Here is a 16,165-nt window from a genome sequence, read left to right as displayed (position 1 = left end):
AGAAAGGAAAGATCATTGTTAGTAAAGGGACAAAAACTGAACAATGTGCAATAAGAAAAAATAACTGTACAACTGAACAAGTGTGAATGGTCCAAATCCGTCATGATGCGGGGCACTATCAAATTATAGAGGCGCTGAATGCAACACTGTAGTTAAAGCTGAATTAAGTTTTGCACTGAAAACAGAAATTCAGACTCTTTGATATATATGAAGAATATAATGTATCCTCCCCAAATTTACAGTACTTACTCCTTGAATACAGAGCTAATATTTAATAGCTTGGTTGACTGAATCTCAGTCATCATGGGTTCTACCTTTAGCACAGCAGTCAAGATGCTGGAGGTTTGATTTCCAATTGGCTTTGGAGGAGTAAAATGTGAATTCAGAGCAGCTACATGCTTCTTATTTATTTTTAACCTAGAGGCACGGCAGGAAACTCCATTAAGTTAGAAGCACCTAGGATTTGCATCAATTTTCCCTTTAAATTCAGAATGAGATGTTTTTGTGAAATTTGGATACATTTCACGCCATCCTCAAAAAAAAAAAAAAAACCTTTCTAGAGGTCATAAGAAACCCAAACAAGCCCTGGGTTCCCCACTTTTGCAGAGCAATACGCACATCCCAAACTTTTATCAATAAAAACTTTATAGACCCCCTAATGCTATTCTATATGGTCTTTTTAGGATAGCTGGATTCCATGCTAACTTGGTTCAGGCAAAATACAGTAAACACCACCTCAGAACTTCTCTTGAACAATCCCATACTCTACCTCCCACACACTGCACATGTCAGTCCTAGACCCCACTTCCCAATCCCACTGCTGCTTACTCCTGATCCTCGTACTGTACAACCTCCTGGGCCCACACACAAACTCCAACCTGATCCTCAACCCCACCATAGGCTCCCACTTCCAGTCTCTAGACTGCCTTCCACCTGATGCAATTACTGATCCAGTGTTTGCACCCAAGGCGACCGCAAAGGTGGTGTAAACAAACCAAGGAATAACTGAGAAGCAGGAGTCTTTTAATTATTATTTATCATTTGTTTGCAGTGTGATTTCCACGCATCCAAGAAGGAATGGTCCCTGCCCCAAGTTGTTTACAGTCTAAGGAGAGAGAAATGTAGGGAACAAGGACCAGATCCCTGAGCTGGTGTAATCTGGCACAGTCCCACACCCCAAATATTTCCTTGCTGTGTAACTGTACACGGCTGATTTTAATACAGCTGGGATGAAATTCTGGATCCTTTGACATCGGTGGGGATTGTGCCGTTGGTTTTGATGGGACTAGGATTTCGCTCCTGTTGGATTCCCGTCTTTCAGTGCCCGCTCCACAGAAGTATGGTTTGCAAAGGGTGTAATTTTCAGTTTCTTGTGAGGGCTCCAGCTGTAATGTCTGCAGGGGGCCTCATTGAAGCATGGCTCAGCCCCATCCATTATCCAGGGTGATTGTTAAATAAAACAAATCGGGGACACTTCCTGCTCCTTCCTGCCCACTCTAGAAGCGTGTTTTCTCAAGGGCAGGATGATAGAATGTGGGCAAATCAGGGCAGGCGGGGAAGTGGCCAGTCCTGCAGCCTGCCAGGTTTCTGTCCTGCCTGGGGATAAATAGGTGACTTCTGCTTCCTGGGTTTTCCATCCATGCCCTAACCCGCCCACAGTGAATTCCTCACTTTGTTTTAAAGGCAAAAGGGGAGTGAGAGAGATTGATAAAAGGCCTTCGCAAAAGTGAGGGAGGGTGATGATATCTGAGAGTTGTCGGATCCTTCTACCACCCCATCCAGTCAGTGTCACTGCAGCGTTGTTCCATATTTAGCTCCCGACAACTGCGTCTAGGACTGGAACTCCCAACTCCCTTTTTTCTCTCTCTTTCCCGTCTCTTCTCCCTGCACTGGTCTCAAAATATTGCTCCCTCTCTTTCCTTGTGGTCTGAACCCGGTGCACCAGCACCCAAGAGGATGGCTGAAAACCAGGAGGAGCCCAGCGACACCCAGACCGGTGAGGAGCAGCCTGAAAATGCAGAGGAGTCTAAGGAGAAGAAGAAGGAGCTGGAGAAACTGCCGCCCTTTGAAATCGTGGGAGGGTAAGAGAGATCAGTGCACAGAGTTTAGTTTTAAAGAGGCAGCGAGTAAAGAAAGCCAGGATGACTCATTTCCACTTAGCTTCTCACACAGTCTGTCCAGGGTGAGGTCTCTGCCAGAAGTTTTAATGTTGGTTAAATAAGGATGAAATCTGGGGCCAGTGCAAGTCTGGAAAGGGATTTTTTGAACTTTGTTTATATTGTGCAGGTTGCAATTCTTCCTACAGCTGAACTTGTAGCTAGGGTGAAGTTGCTTGGTGAAGAGAGTTTCGCTGCCTAGGTGTAGGATGGATTCAAATCAGCTTGTAACTCACTGGATCCATTTATGGGCCTGATTCTACCAATTCTCTCTTGCCAATGCTGACAAGTCACTTAACATGCAAGTAGTCCCACTGGTTTCAGAGGGATCACTTGTCAAGTAAGGTACTACTTGGTGTAAGGGTGGAAGAACTGGGCCCTTGAAGAATACTGAAATATTGATTTCTTGAAGGGGTCTTGTTTGCAAGTTCCTCTGTTGCTGGGTTAGGAAAAATACCAGCCCCAGTGCTAATGTTGTGGGTAGAGAAGGGCAAGCAAAGGAGACTATTTACTTCAGCAGAGTAGCATGGTTGTTACGGAGGCCCAGTCAGAGGTGCTGGATTGCCCTTCTTGGGGACTATCCTCTGTCCATTAGTATCCCCAGGAGTGGTAGATTCTGGACAACAGTGGTGAGAGCTTCCCCAACACCCACCCTCCCCAAACAATCTTCAAGGGCTCCACATTATTGTCAGAAAGGCCAAAATATGCACAAAGTTATCCAGGGTTAAGCAGTGGAACAGTCACAGATTGGAGAGCCTTCATCCTTTATATAAATTATAAATCACAGCAAAATACTGGCCCGGCAGCCAAATTTTACTTTTTAGACTCTTAAAATCCACCGAGCCCCATGACTCCCGGAAGGTTGTTTGTTTTTTAAATAGGGACCCAGAATACCCACGTTTTCCCCCCCGATAATGGGACTCTAGAATCAGCCCTGAAAAATACTCACTGCTGTGTTGTGCCCGCGCTACGGATCATACGGGCTAGATTTTCACATGAGCTCAGGGGTCAGATTTTCTAGGGCTCAGCACCCACCCCTGGGGCCAGACTGTCAAACAAGCCCAGCCCACATTTAGCTACCAGATCATCAGTCAGTTTTCAAAAGTACTCAGCACAGTGCTTAATTTGTAATGAAAGAGGTGCCGGGACTCAAGCCATTTTTTTACATTCATAACTGATGCAGCAAGCCCAGAGGTGGCAGGATTATGAACTGCCCAGCCTGGCACAAATTAAAGCACTGACTCAGAAACACCCACTGGGACACTGAGGGCCAGATTTTCCGAACAGCTCAGCATGTTGGACGTGGCGGTCTTTTAGAAATCTGGCCACTTATTTAGGAGTCTAAATGGGTGATGAGCTCTATGGGAAATCTGGCTCACGTTCTGAGTGTTGAGCCCTTCTGAAAAGCACAGCCTACAAGAGGATCCTTATAAGATCCCAATACAATAAACCATACAGCTAATACAAGCATGGAATGATGATTAATCAATGGACAAATGATTATACATTAATAATATATGAGGGAAAGGCGTGGATAGGAAAATCTGTCTGTCTAATCTACCATCCCTAAGCATTTCTAATATGCCAGTCACTGTACTATCTAGATGTAACCATACATAATTTAAAGTGTGGCTTAACCAGAAACATGCCATTATAAAAATGTTATGGTCAAGCTCTGTATTTATTGTCTCCCAAAGTTGCCAAATCTATGTGCTCAATTAATAAACCAAACTGTGATTATTTTCCAGCAGCCTTTAACACAGACTTCAATCCAGGAACTGAAAATCTAGCTGTGGCCTTTCTTTCTGATTAGTGATGATGTAACAGGCAGATTCTACAATCAGAACTCAGCTGGCAATTCTGATGATGATGCATAAGGCAGGATATACTCCAGCTCTCTCCCCCCAGCTGTATTGCCTCCACATAGGCCTAAAGCAAGTGAAAGCATTTGGTTCAAAAAATCAGCAGATGTGATTCAAAGATACACAGCGAACAAACATGTTGAGTAACAAGATGCCATTTTGACTTGTCACTTTGCTGCCTATAATGGATATTCTGATAAAAATAATTACATTAAATTGTTCCATCCCCAAATTCTAATACTTGTTTTTCTCTCTGGATTTCACCTGAGAATAATTTTGTTTTCTGTTCTCACAATCTCTTTTAAAAGCCTTCTGTCATTTTTGATTTTTAAAAATAGTGCGCCACATCTGGGACCCGATTCTCCACTGTCTTGCCCTTGGTAGGATTTTCAAGTCAATACCATTGTTTTCAATGAAAGCAGAGTTGGGCCAATGTGAAGTGTTTCTGAAAATCCTACCCAGGGTCATGGTATTCACCTGCACAAAGTGAATGCTGAGTGGGCGTACAATGCTACCATTCGATTTACACCCATTTTGCACTGGTGAACTTATTGTGCAAAGTGTGTGGCAAGGCAGAATCTGGCCCTGTGGCCTCAACAACACTTTTTTATTTCTGTGATGTTGCATGGTTGTTACAGAGGCACAGTCAGAGGTGCTGGATTTAGGTTTACCAACTCTGACTGAAGCTATTCTGGGAGATTCCCTCCTCCTCCCCCCACAACATGATATAATGTCATTTTCTTAAAATATCCTACTAAAATCTCCTGGATTGCTTTCAATAGTCACCGGGAGATGGATGAGGATTCCGGGAGACTCCAGGCCAATCCTGCAGGGTTGGCAACCCTAGCCGGATTGCCCTTCTTGGGGACTATCCTCTGTCCATTACTATCCACAGGAGGGGTAAAATTTGGACAAGAATGGTGAAAGTTTCCCCAACACCCCTCCACCAGTGGGTCTCATCTCTGTTCTGGAGACCAGCTCTCAGGGTGAGATCATGAGACCAAAGGTCTTTCACTCCTTGGCCTCTGTACTGAGACTGACAACAAATGGAACAATTGGTGCCAGCTGTTATAGTGGCTTTTATGATGTGGACGGGGAACTGGGCATCCACTAGGAACTGAGCTAAGACCATAAAACTCAAGGTATTTATAGGTTTCAGAGTAGCATCACTGTGCTATTTGAGGATTGCTCCCAAAGATCTACCTTTTGCTGTCCAACGAGGTCCAGCAGAAGATATGTCTACCTGGGATTATTATTGATGTGCTGGGCTCCTAAGGGTGAGAAGTGGAAAAGCAAAGGAAAAAAACAGGAGATCACAGAGGATGCTCAAGAAGAAACTGAAAAATCCAGCAAATTTACCCTAATGTTTAAGCAGTGCCCATATTAAGATATTGTATTTGGAAGTCCTGGGACTGCCGATGGGAATCTCTTTCTCTGTTTCTTTGTTGGATGTGATCCCAGTTTGAATTTTCTAGTTATTTATAAAATTTCAGCAGAAAGCGCCAGTTATCCGGCTAATGAGAGAATTTACAACTCCAAATGCCCCAACGTGTGTGCTCAATTACACTGTGTACAGTTCAAGCATTTCAGTTGTTGACCTTGGATTAGGGACATTTTATGATCCTTGCCAAGTGTTTGATGCTGCTGCCTGCAGCCCCAAGAAGTCTGTGCTTTGCAAATGGGGCTGGCAACCTGATTTGCTCTTTACACTTAAGAACATTAAAACCCTTTTCTCAATGTTACAGCCAGATTCAGCCCAGCTGTGTAAACTTCATGGGATTCAAAATGATCTATTAATTTACACTACATTCCTCTGGGGAGAAAATGAGAATCCCTATAGCACAGAAATGCAGTGGCAAATTCTTCCCCCTTTCCTTGGTTGTGGTAGGCTCCAGTCATGACAGAGCAGTATCTGAGAGTCCTTGCACCGTTGTCATCAATGAGCCCCACACAGTTGTTTGTTACTGAATGGCTGCTACAGAGCCAGTGAAGGGAGCATGAAACATTGCTTTTGTGTAGGCCCTACATAACCAGAGACCATAGCTCCTAGGTTCTAGTGGTTGGTTCAGCCACTGACATTCTATGTGACCTTGAAGCAAGAGCCCTTCGCTTTCCCCATCTGTAAAATGGGCATAACCACATTTATACCACACCTTTCATTCAAAAATGGATACATAGGATCATCCTCATTTTACACACGGGGAAACTGATGCCTAGAGAGGTTTAATAACTTGTTCATTGTCACACAGCAACTTAGTATCATGGCTAGAACTAGAACCCAGGTCTCCTGAGAACCAGCCACTTCTTTACCATTAGGCCCCTTTACTTAGGTACTTCAGAGATGAATTGTGAGGCTTAACAAATTGTTTGTAAAGTGCTGTAACCTCCTCAGATGAATGATGCTATAGAAATGCAAAGTATCATTATTACTTATTATTATTATGAGTGTCTGAAATGCTCAAAGGTCAGACCACGCACAGGCACAGGTCCAAAGCATGTGCAATCTTTTGGTACATGCGGTTTTCTCTTTTCCTGCTGAATCACTTGCTAATAGATATCACAGCCATAGGGGGTCAGAGACACCTGGTACAGTTTTTGATTGCTGAGAACAGGGACTGCAAGTCCTGTGACAAGCACTTAAGTTCTCCCACTGCAGATGTTTAAATGATATATTTGTGCTGGAATATCCACACCGCTCTGACCGAGATGGGCTTAAACCAATCCCTTTTCATTAATTAGTACTCTCCGCACCCATGATGAGCAAGGGTTTCCGAGATCTCAGCCAACCATGAACAATCTTGGATAGTCTCTTTAGGTTTGTTCACAGGCTTCTTTACTGGAAATAAAGTGATCTAGTGTATATTCCACATTGCCAGGAAAACAGATTTGCTTTAACATCCCAGGTAATCCCAGCCAGCCTAGTATGTGATAGGGAAGAGATTTTCTGTAAGGTCTGGTTGGAGGCCCTGATTTAATGCACTCTGAAGTCAACAGGAGTCTTTGCATTGACTTTAAGAGCTTTTGGATCTGTCCCTCACAGATTAAATGACTCATTAAAAGATAAAGAGATAATTCACCCCTCCTGTAACTCCACTGAAGTCCGCAGAATTACATCAGGGATGAATGTGTAGGTGACGATTATATCTGTTATATATTTATTTTAAAATGCAATAATTTCTTGTGGCTTTGCAAACCTGCCTTTGAAACAAGTGCTGGGTGGAACCTTTTGATTTTTAAAAGGCGTGACTAATTCTCTCAGAGGTAAAGTCATGAAGTTGGCTGTTACCAAACAAATGTCAATTTCTTAGACTCAAGAAATGAGAGAGTAGGACTTTCACCTAGTCCATGCGAGGGAAGCACAATGGACTGCTCCTGCTCCTAATGAAGTCAGTGGGAGTTTTGCCATTCACTTACAAAGGTACCTTTAAATCTTCTTAGGGGGAAAGAAAGAGAAAGTATTGCCAAGAGGAGAAATGTTGATGGTCACTTTGCTTGGTCTGTTAGGGCTTGCTTAGATTATGGAAATTTGCAATGATATGTATTAGTGAAAACTCCTAATGCAGACACATTGCAACAGGGCACAACAGAACTTGCACTTGGGCAGTGTATCTACATTAGACATCTGAACTGGTATAACTGCATCAGTGCAAATTTCTAGACAAGCCCTTGATCCTTTTGGCCCTTTCTTTTGGATTGCACATGAAAATAGGCAATGAAGGCCTAATTCAAAGTCTACTGAAGTCAGAGGGAGCCTTTCTATTGACTCCAAGAGGCACTGGACTTAAGTGTTCTTCCTTTTTATTCATATTTTGAATGAAAATATGTTCACCAGTTTTCAATACTAGAATCAAAGCCCTGTGTGTTCTACACATTTCTCAGCTTGTGCTTGGCCTCGTACTATTCGGCAGTACTATATTTATAATACTCTATGATTGCCCTGTCACCAAAGCATCTTCAACACAGTAGGAAGTGTTTGCTCCTCAGTCAAAAGGGAGAGGCCTTGTCTACCTGACTATTTTTCTTCACGCTGAGGCAGTACCACCAGCGCTTGCAACAGACACCTCATTGGCAGCCACCACCATTTTAACCACTGTGTTGCGCAGACTGGCTCTGAGCAGGATTCGAGGACACAGTGCCCTAACCCCCTGCAGCCGGTATATAGCAGAGTTCACACTGTTGCTAACCCTGCGGAGCAGCACCATTGGGAAATGTGAACCACACTATTTGAACCGCAGCCCTAGAACTTTAAGTTACATTATAAAACATTCAGGGTTTGGGCTGTCATTTGACTAGGTCAGTGGTTCCCAAACTTTAACAACCTGTCAACCCCTTTCACTAAAATGTCAAGTCTTGCGAACCCCCGCCTAAAAATGAATATTTCCAGGGATTTTCTCCTTCAGAGTATAAATAATAAAAGTAGTGATCTTGGAAATATAAAATTTGTTTTTATGTCATGTTTATTACACACTATTATTAATCATTACAGTATTTGTATTACGTTATGAAAATGGCAACTCTCTTCCAAGATCTCACTTTTGTAGCTTGTATCACTTTGAATAAGCCTGTTATAAGACAAGGCTCCTATGTTTCATCAAGAAGTATCAGATGTGAAACAGCAGGAAGGTATTTAAGAAGCCAACTCCTACACAAGCATTCAGGTCTTGAGCAGTCCACGCAAAAACCCACGTTACAACAAACCTTAAACTTGTTCTTGATAATTTTAAAAACAATACTAGCTGCCTATTTAATTTTAAAAACAGCAAAAAATATCCACCTTTCTTTCCATTTCTTATAAGGAGTCTTGAAGTTTAAATCTCCTCAGTGTGATAGATATGTTTGCTTTGATCTGGTTAGCTCTTGGAAGTCCAGGGGCTCTGGGCTGCTGGCAAAGTGCTGCTTGGGATCCCTAGGGACAGCTCTGTCCGCCATTAGGGAATTTTTTCCTGAGAACCCCCTGTAACATTTCGTGAACCCCCAGGGGTTCACAAACCCCAGTTTGGGAACCACTGGACTAGATGTATGTAAGCCCTTAGCAAAATGGGGTCCCAAGCAGGAGGTCACAGTCACATCTTGAATGTCATCCCTCCCCTCTTAAATGGTAAGTGTCAGAGGTACCAGGGCTGCAGTGTTTTAGGGAACTAAATATAACTCCCCTAAACAATTCCAGGGAACATCCCGATCTGAAAAAAGACCACAAGCAAATTCATCTCAGAGGTGACAAATCACTGAGATTAGATTCATTTGGAAACCAGGGGAGGAACAGTTCACAATGACTGCAGCGGGAGATACACTGATTTATACCAGGGCTAGATTTAGTCTCCTATATCCGCATTCAACAAAACCACAACACAATTGATGTTAGAGGACCAGAACTAGAACAGCAGGCTAACCGCCAGGACTGAAGTACGCTTGCATCAGTGTGTGCACAAGCTTGCCATTTATATGCTAGTACTAGCCAGTCATCTGCCGCTGTTCAGAAGAGCGTTAATGTAGATGGAGGAGAGTTAATAGACCAGAGTTCTGGACACTAAGGGTACTGTAGACTACCATTAAAGGGCACTGGCAGAGCTGTGGAGGGGCTTCACATTGGAATGGGACGTGTGCAGCTCAGATCTGAAGTGCTCTAGCAGACCTGTGTCCAGGGAAGTCATTTTCCTGCTTCCTGCAGCAGTAAAAAATAGACATATTCAAATAACACGCCGAAGTAGCTTAAAGAAAGTCACTCCTTGTGCCAAGCAGTCTTGAAATACTCTAATAGCGAATATACCGAGATTTGCAGTGTGGATAGATGCAGCAAACATAACCCAAAGAAGCCAGGCAGAGACAATATGGGGTTGGGAGCCAAAACTCCAAGCTTCTATTCCTATCTATGTAATTATATGGCCTTAATGACTAAACTATCTGAGCACCTCACAACCATTAAATTGTTAATCTTTACAGCACCCAGGGAGGTAGGAGGTATAGTCCCTAGTTTGCAGGTGAAGAACCAAGGCACGCAGTAGATTAAGTGAGTTGCCCAAGATCACACAGGAAGTCTGTGGCTGAGCTGAGGAACTGAACCCAGGACTTCTGAGTTCCTGTCCAGTGCCCTAATTCTCCATTCCATTTCTGCTACTGACTGGTTGGGAGTCTTGCGCAAGTCACAAGGTCTTTGACTTGTTTTCCCCCATCAGTAAAATATGGTACTTATATTTCCACTCTCAGGGTGGCAGGGAGGGTGTGAGGCTTGACTAACATTTGTAAAGATCTCTGGTTGAGAGCTGCTGTTGAAAGGCTATGTGTTATTATAGGATACATTGCAACACTAAGGCATTTCTCTTGCTCTTCCCCCTCTCCATAGGGAGCGCTTCCCAGCCTTCTTTTTCAAATTCCAGTTCAGAAACGTGGAATACAGCTCGGGCAGGAACAAGACCTTCCTATGTTATGTTGTGGAGACCCAAGGCAAAGAGTCGGGGAGCTTTCGGGGTTATCTGGAGGATGAGCATGCAGCAGCCCATGCTGAAGATGCTTTCTTCAATAACATCTTGCCCACATGCGATCCCAACCTACGCTACAACGTCACCTGGTATGTCTCCTCCAGCCCCTGCGTGCCCTGTGCTGACCGGATAGCACAGATACTGCAGAAGAACAAGAACCTGCGCCTCTCCATCCTGGTAAGCCGCCTCTTCATGTGGGAGGAGCCGGAGATGCAGGCTGCCCTGAAGAAACTGAAGGCATCTGGATGCAAACTGAAGATTATGAAGCCTCAAGACTTTGAGTATATCTGGCAGAACTTTGCGGAGCAGGAAGAAGGAGAGGCAAAGGCCTTCGAGCCCTGGGAGGACATTCAAGAGAACTTCCTGTATTACGAAGAGAAGTTATCAGAGGTTTTGCACTGAGGCCCATGCCAGTGAGGATTTCAGTTTGCTCATTTAGCTTCTTGCTTTAATGGTGGACAGACTCATCTCTGTTTCTGTATGTCTTAAGGCAGAAAGAGAGGCTTTTAAGGGGACTGTCACTGCCATCTGTGACTCCAGCTCTGCCTAGGTCTGACAGTACATGAGCATCGTGAACTTCGCCTTAGTAGTACCTTACCCACTGCAGCTAGCAATCCATTAGTGTGATCTTCCCCACTATAGGGCATGTAGAGGCATACTGAGCTCTCTTCCTCGCAGGGACTTGTCAGTACCTCTAGGAATGTCACCCCTCCACCCCAAATCACTTTTCATTAGGAAACAAAGGGGAGGGTCATTAGATATAGTAAGAACGTTCCATTCTTATCTAGGTGGATGATGTTTGCACATTTAATGGAACTGGAAAGAAGAGGCGGTAGTGGTTCTAGTCCCCTAGAAAAATATCAAAGGAGGTATATTATAGTATATCTTCCCTTCTGCCATACACAAAGATTGAGGAGTCCATAACTAATTTTGAGCAACAAAGCCCGGAAACATCAGAAGCTGGTAACATGTCTCTCTCTCTCTCATCTCTCCAGGGCCAGCTTGTAAGAGATCTGTCAACCAGTGGAGAGACAGGCATGACAGACTTGGACATCTGACACGCCTTCAGCTTTTCAGAGCTGCTTTGAGTCAGGCAGGATGCAACAAAAACCTTTAGCAGACATGGCCCTGATGGACTCAAACTACATTTACCATGTAGCATTTAGACATTGTTTAATTTTTAAAATAAACTTGTACTCTCTTTGTTAACAGGACAGGAAAAGGCTGTGCTTAACGACATGAGTGCAATGGACTTCAGTGGATCGAGAGGAGAGAGAGCAAGCCCCACATATTGGGGCAGCTTTAGAGTAAAAAAACCTCAGCTTAGATCAAGGCTGCAAATTTGATAAGTGTCTTATAAATGCTGAGGACCTTTTTCAAAGACAAAAAACACATAGGTATATAGAAAATAAAATTATTCATTTTCCACCATGTATAGATAATCCAAAGATCAATGTGGGGGCTGGGGCTAACAGTTCTAGACAGTTACAGGCAATATGCTGGAGCCTTCTGGTGACATTCTGAGTGCCTCAAGTATTTGTCTTCTCCCCTTAGCCTATGAGATGCTCATGCTATAAAACTGAGAAGGGCAAAGGAGTTAAATAAATTGGTAGCCACTGCAGAAACTCACAGCAGCCGTGATTCCACCCCCATCTCCTTCTCCACACAGGGGCTACTACATTTAATCTGACAGGGAAGTACCATGGCCTTACAACCCATCCATGAAATGTTTCACACTTGAGAAAGTACAGTGCAATAGGAAGGGGGAATTCCCAGGTACAAAGAAATTTCAAGAACCAGCATGAGTGTGAGGTGAACAGAGAAAAATCTGGGCATGTGACGTCTCAGATAAAGCCTACACAGAATGAGTGGAAAGTCCACAGGGAGGCTGGTCAGCCAAGATGCTGAATCACATGGGGATCACACTTCCAGCTAAATTTCTGACTCACCGTCGTTTCTGTATCAACAGCACCAAGCAATATCAAAAGGAACAGCAGACCATAGGAAGGTAAGAGAGGAGGAAAATACAAGTACGGCCAACAGTTTTACATGTCAGTGTCCCACTGGCACCAAACCCTAGCCAAAACCTTCAATACAAAGAACATGAATAGTGATAAGAAACCATCACCTTTCAGAGCAGACAAAAATAGTTGCTATTGATTTACTGTTTGTGTTTGTTACCAGATTTAGACAAGCTACAAAAACCTAAATCCATGCACATATTTTTGGTACATTTATGCTTGTTTACAGATCCAATATTCCAAGCTTCTATTTGTTGAACTCAATCCTTTAAAAAGTTATTTCCTTGTTTGGCTACAGCAATTATACACCAAAAACAACTTTACAAGGGACAAAAGGGCAGTCAACAAATCATGTGGGCGTTGCGTTTTTAAGGTGTTACAAATACACACAAGAGTGGAAGGACAGAATCACCCAGTTGCGACCCCTCTAACAAATTAAAGAGCGATATTCATGATCTGCAAAGATTCAATCATTTTCAACTGAAAAGGAGGAGAGTAACAACATGAGGCCTTTAAAGATTAGAGAAGGGGATTTGCAGAGCTCCATCAATTATGCAAAGGATCCCACACAACACAAGCAGTTAGTAGCTTCTGAATAGAGAAGGATTTACATATATTACATGGATAAAAAGAAAATATTAGGGATTCTACTTTAAGCTAGAATTCCTATACTCCGGCACTCAGTTACTATAGTAATGGGCATCCTAAAAATAAATCAGATTAGTCACTGTGGACAAGATTGGAAGTAAAACATACAACAAGTACTAAGAGTATATGGTAGAGCACTTCAGCACAAGGTTCTAAAATCAGCAGAATTATAACCTTTGAACCAAATGCTGCAGAAAGAGACCTGGTAAGTTATTGTAAGGATGTGAAGGGGGAAGAAAAAAAAAAAAAAAATATGTTCCATCTGAAGTTTACTGACCACCACAAAGTAATGGACTACCTTTTGCTGGCCTGCTAGATTCAATATGCTATTTATTAATGATTTGTTCATTGCTGTTTAGCAATACCAGATGTAGAAACAGAATGACACTTAGACCCCACAATGACTAGCAGTCTATAAATACCTTAGATGAAAAGTAAAGATGAAAACCTATACATGCATTTAATGCTAAGCCCACTTTATATCGTACTAGCCCATTCATATGTGGTCTCTCAGAACACTTGCATGCTGATACTTGTACCAACTATGTGGGGCAAAATGAACCTCCTAGGAATCTTTGCCCCATACACTTATGATCCCTTGAGAGGTTCAGCCTTCATATAGAAGGCAGAGAGAAACGTGAACATAGTTGGGTTTACACAGGGGTTGCACTCTGGTTCAATAGCAAGAGTTAAAAAAGTATGTACTTGAGACTTTATAGCATGATGCTTAAGAGACACACTCCTGACAAAAGCAGGAAACCTCACTTATGTTTTGAAAAGATAATACTTTAATTTTTAATAACTAAAAGAACAAAGGAAATCTGCATGTCTGAGCTGAACACTGTACTGTTTTAAATTAAATAGCAGATCTCCACAATTATTCACTTCATTATCTGAAACAACACAATAAACAGATACATATAACTCTTACATTCAAAGATTTGGAATATTTTAAAAAGTGCCAAACTACCTCAAACTTCCACACACACAAACCACCACAGTAAGAAAAGATTTCTTTACAAGCAGATGGGTATTCTGAAGGGTGGAGGAACAGTGACATCTGGTGGTTGGCTATGTGACTCACAGGCAAGGATCCCTGAGGGATATATATAACCCTGAAGGTTTATACTAGATACTTCATTCTGGAACTCTGATCAACACATTCCAAACCAGCCGGTTCTCTGGAAGCAACTGCCTGCCATTTGGAAAAACCTAATGGTAAATTATTCCTCAAAGAGGAGATGGGCTCTGCTTCACACACAGCTTTTTCTCTAAATCAATTCCCAAGCCACCTGAATCTACAGCAAGGGAAATCAACAATCATCTCCATAAGGCATCTTTGTTCAGAGAGCATAAACTGTGATCTTAATGTCTGTGTCCTCAAACACTTCCTCAAGTAGCGCTGAAACCTTATCCCATTCCAGACGGTCAAGTCCACATCCGATCCTGGAAAATAAAGACACCAAAGTGGCTGTGATGAGCTGTTTCTGACTGAGTATGTTGTAAAGCTCACAAACAAGTGCACAAAAAGATTGAGAAAGGACTTGATTAGAGGGTGCAAGTACCTTCTCAAGGGAAAAATACTCGGTACTTTTTAAGGCATAGCAAGAACCAACGGAAGTTAAAACCACAGAAGCTGGAGTTAGAAATAAGGTGTTAAAAAAAAAAAAAAAAAAAGTGACAGTGGTCATTCACTGGAATAAACTTACAAGAGAAGTGGTGGATTTTCCATCTCTTCATGGCTTCCAGTCAAGACTGGATGCCTTTCTGCAAGATATGCTTTAGTCAAACAAGTTACTGGGCACAACAGATGACTAATTGGGTGACATTCTTTTGGCCTGTGTTATACAGGTCAGGCTAGATGATGGAATGGTCTCTTATTAAAATCTATGAAAAGAATGTGAAAGTGAAATTACTCCGATTACAACTCATTGGCCCGAGTGAAGGGGGGAAAACAAACAAACAAACACTTCTCTCAGATGGGCAGAGAGTCATAGGACTGGAAGGGACCTCAAGAGGTCATCTAGTCCAGCCCCCTGCACTCATGGCAGGACTAAGTATTATATAGACCATCCCTGACAAGTGTTTGTCTAACCTGCTCTTAAAAATCTTCAGTGATGGAGATTCCACAACCTTCCTAGGCAATTTATTCCAGTGCATAATCACCCTGGCAGTTAAAAGGTTTTTCTTAATGTCCAATCTAAACCTCCCTTGCTGCAATTTAAGCCTATTGCTTCTTGTCCTATCCTCAGAGGTTAAGAACAATTTCTCCTTCCTCCTCATAACATTCTATGTACTTGAAAACTTATGTCCCCTCTCAGTCTTCTCTTTTCCAGACTAAACAAACCCAATTTTTTTTTCAATCTTCCCTCATAGGTCATGTTTTCTAGACTTTTAATCATTTTTGTTGCTCTGGACTTTCTCCAATTTGTCCACATCTTCCCTGAAATGTTGTGCCCATAACTGGACACAATACTCCAGTTGAGGCTTAGTCAGCGCAGAGTGGAGTGGAAGAATTACTTGTGTCTTGCTTACAATGCTCCTGCTAATACATCCCAGAATGATGTTCACTTTTTTTGCAACAATGTTACACTGTTGACTTGCTTGTGGTCCACTAATACCTCCCCGATCCCTTTCTGCAGTACTCTTTCGTAGGCAGTCATTTCCCATCTTGTATGCGTGCAACTGATTGTTCCTTCCTAAGTGGAGTACTTTGCATTTGTCCTTGTTGAGAAGGTATCTGATGACCTGTTTCTCTGTGGGACAACCAACTTACAACATGAACAGTTCCTGGGCACTGCACATCTTCAAAATGCTGTACCAAAGGTTAACTAAAAGAGAGTAAATTACTGCCTAGAACCTTGTGTATGTAACTACGATTTTAAGGTCCCTTTGAAAGTAAGATCTCACAAGACCGGTGTGAAAAAGCAGCAAATTTGGTGCTAAAAAGAAGGATAAGATGTAAGCTATGAATACAACTACTGGTGAGCCAGTGATCTGAG

The 16,165-nt window shown here is 42.6% G+C and overlaps 2 protein-coding genes across 13 annotated transcripts in view; one reads left to right on the top strand and one right to left on the bottom strand.

The window, feature by feature from the left end:
• The window catches only part of OARD1 (O-acyl-ADP-ribose deacylase 1), a 47,401-nt gene that overhangs the window by 11,430 nt on the left and 19,806 nt on the right, over positions 1–16,165 (bottom strand). For 6 of the 12 annotated variants that reach the window (XM_065591649.1, XM_065591646.1, XM_005308322.5 and 3 more), the window contains exon 6: positions 12,642–14,609. The exons of the other annotated variants lie outside the window; for them this stretch is intronic. In XM_065591649.1, the coding sequence (XP_065447721.1) occupies positions 14,507–14,609 (103 nt within the window). In that variant the 3' untranslated portion in view covers positions 12,642–14,506. Of the gene's footprint in view, positions 1–12,641; positions 14,610–16,165 lie in introns of those variants that run through there. 12 annotated transcript variants of the gene reach the window in all.
• APOBEC2 (apolipoprotein B mRNA editing enzyme catalytic subunit 2) lies at positions 24–14,358 on the top strand. Its single transcript, XM_005308317.5, has 3 exons — positions 24–2,081; positions 10,359–10,907; positions 11,490–14,358. Exons 1-2 carry the CDS (start codon positions 1,957–1,959, stop codon positions 10,894–10,896), a joined length of 663 nt encoding a protein of 220 aa, XP_005308374.2. The 5' UTR covers positions 24–1,956; the 3' UTR covers positions 10,897–10,907; positions 11,490–14,358.

Source organism: Chrysemys picta, chromosome 4, assembly GCF_011386835.1.
Source record: "Chrysemys picta bellii isolate R12L10 chromosome 4, ASM1138683v2, whole genome shotgun sequence".
NCBI lineage: Eukaryota > Metazoa > Chordata > Testudines > Emydidae > Chrysemys > Chrysemys picta.
Note: the sequence above shows the minus strand (reverse complement) of the source record. Positions and strands in the feature narration are given on the sequence as shown.